This window comes from Melospiza melodia, chromosome 7 (assembly GCF_035770615.1).
Source record: "Melospiza melodia melodia isolate bMelMel2 chromosome 7, bMelMel2.pri, whole genome shotgun sequence".
Classification (NCBI taxonomy): Eukaryota; Metazoa; Chordata; class Aves; order Passeriformes; family Passerellidae; genus Melospiza; species Melospiza melodia.
Window position 1 is genome coordinate 13,669,632 of NC_086200.1, and position 2,643 is coordinate 13,672,274.

The 2,643-nt window shown below is 53.5% G+C and overlaps 1 protein-coding gene across 1 annotated transcript; it reads right to left on the reverse strand.

The window, feature by feature from the left end:
- Positions 1 to 293: 293 nt before the first annotated feature.
- On the reverse strand, positions 294 to 826 carry LOC134420512 (olfactory receptor 14J1-like; the record flags this gene model as incomplete). The annotated part of the gene is made up of 1 exon (XM_063160669.1): positions 294 to 826. A coding segment is annotated over one exon (531 nt), but the record flags the coding sequence as incomplete, so codon positions are not given.
- Positions 827 to 2,643: the final 1,817 nt, after the last annotated feature.

Consider the following 2,643-nt stretch of genomic DNA (forward strand, 5'->3'; position numbering starts at 1 on the left):
CACATTGCTGCTGCAGATCCACAGAAGGCAACTAAACGGCATCTCTGCAGAAAACTTGCCTGGGAGTTCCTTTAGTTCCTTAAAAATGCACCAAGGGAATAGCTCCTCATTGGCACAGTCTGTGACCACAGGGAAGGTGGAGAGAAATAAAAGGAGAAATAGCAGAAAAAGGGACATTTCTCTGTGTAAATATGAAAAAAATAAAAACAACAGTAAAGAACCTCCAAAATGAAACCAAAAAGGAGTATCAAAGATGGCTTTTATTACAAGTGAGTTGCACAAATTGGGCAGAAGTTTAATGTTTTTGACACCTTCCCGTCATCAGTCTCCACACGGCATCCTTGAACTCCTGGTTCCTCAGGCTGTAGATGAGGGGGTTCAGGGCTGGAGGCACCACCGAGTACAGAACTGACAGGGCCAGATCCAGGGATGGAGAGGACATGGAGGGGGGCTTCAGGTATGTAAAAAATGAAGTGCTGATGAACAGGGTGACCACAGCCAGGTGAGGGAGGCAGGTGGAAAAGGCTTTGTGCCGTCCCTGGTCAGAGGGGATCCTCAGCACAGCCCTGAAGATCTGCACATAGGAGAAAACAATGAACACAAAACAGCCAAAAGCTAAACACACACTAACAGCAATTAGCCCAAGTTCCCTGAAGTTGGACTGTGAGCAAGAGAGCTTGAGGATCTGTGGGATTTCACAGAAGAACTGGCCCAGGGCATTGCCATGGCACAGGGGCAGGGAAAATGTATTGGCTGTGTGCATGAGAGCATTGAGAAAGGCACTGGCCCAGGCAGCTGCTGCCATGTGGGCACAAGCTCTGCTGCCCAGGAGGGCCCATAGTGCAGAGGTTTGCAGATGGACACGTAGCGGTCATAGGACATAATGGTCAAAAGGTAAAGCTCTGCTGCAAAGAAGAAGAAAATCAGGAAGACCTGAGCAGCACATCCTGTGTAGGAGATGTCCCTGGTGTCCCAGAGGGAATTGTGCATGGCTTTGGGGACAGTGGTGCAGATGGAGCCCAGGTCGCTGAGGGCCAGGTTGAGTAGGAAGAAGAACATGGGCGTGTGCAGGTGGTGTCCGCAGGCTACGGCGCTGATGATGAGGCCGTTGCCCAGGAGGGCAGCCAGGGAGATGGCCAGCAAGTGGCAGAAGTGCAGGAGCTGCAGCTGCCACGTGTCTGCCAATGCCAGCAGGAGGAAGTGCCTGATGGAGCTGCTGTTGGACATTTGTGCTGTCTTGGCATGGGGATCTGTAAAAAAAGTACTCATGGAATAATTGGGTTTGGAGAGGACTTTAAATATCCCAGCACAGCCTGGGGGCACTTTCCCCCCACTGCCTGCCCAGGGCTCTGCTGCCTGGAGCTGTCCCTGCCAGCAGCTGCTTCCCTATGCCCAGGGCTGAGCCCTGCCAGTGCTGCCAGACCCCAGCCCAGCCCAGGGGGCTCAGCTCTGCCCTGCAGACCCCTCCCAGCTCAGGCACTTCCTAGGGACAGCTCTGCTCTGCAGGGTCTGATGGCAACATCACAGCAGCCATGAGGAGGCTGGAAAAGTGACACTGATGCCGCCTCTAAGGGCTCCTGTGATTATTTCTGCATTGCCTGGTTTATTAAGATCTGAGAGAAAATATTTTGATTTTTCTCCGCATGAAATGAGAGATGAATACCTATGTCCAATTTCCTATCATGGCCACCCAGAGTAGTAGAATAAAAAAGCAGGATTTTCCCTTTTATGCAGCCCCTGCCTTGGTGTGCTTCCTGTATAACCTACTTGGAAATGTTATGGAGTTAAATGTCATGCTGGGAGCAGTCCTGAACAAGGCAGCATCCTCACCACACAAAGAAAACACTTCCAAGCTGCACCAGCTGTCTCCTTCCACCTAGATCTTGTCCCCCCGTGCTGGGAGCAGCTGCCAGGGCTGGCTGAGAGCTGTCCCTGGCAGGCAGCAGAGTCCCTGCCCCAGCACAGCGCCCTGGGCTGCAGGACCCTGCTCTGCAGGACAGCCCTGGGCACCCCTGGCTGCTCTGCACAAGAGACAATCAGAGAATGTACTCACAGAGTCTGTAGGCATTGCGATGTTCCAGCTTTAGGAGATGGCTCCCGGAGCTGCAGCTGCATTGTCCTGCAGCCAGAGGTTCCTGTGCCAAGGGCTGGCAGTGATTCTGCCCCAGGCACTTCTCAGCACCTTCCCAGCCCTGACTGATTGAAGCTCTCTGTGCCTCTGTGCTGTGCCCAGGTGGCTGCAGGCAGTGTCCCAGCCCTGCTGGGCTGGCAGAAGAGCTGCTCATCAAGAGAAATGTGCTTTTGAAGTTCCTCTTGGTTACCAGGAGCTGCCTCTGTGCCAGGAGCCCAGCCCAGCTCAGCAGCACAGACACAGCACCAGGACATTAATGAGCCTCTGGGGCTTTGTGCTGAGGCCCTGAACTTCGGTCCCTGAGAGGGAGCTGAAGAAACCTCTCCAGAACTCCAAGTCAGAATTCAACTCCAAAGTTTCTTGGACTTTTAATGGGTCCCACTGAGGAGCACAGCTGAGAAAATGTCCCCAGGCCCCTGGCAGAGCAGAGAACTGGAGGCAGTGATGACAGGTGGGGACAAAGGGAAGCCAAGTCTTGGTGCCCTGGGGCACAGCAGGGTCTGTGCCAATAA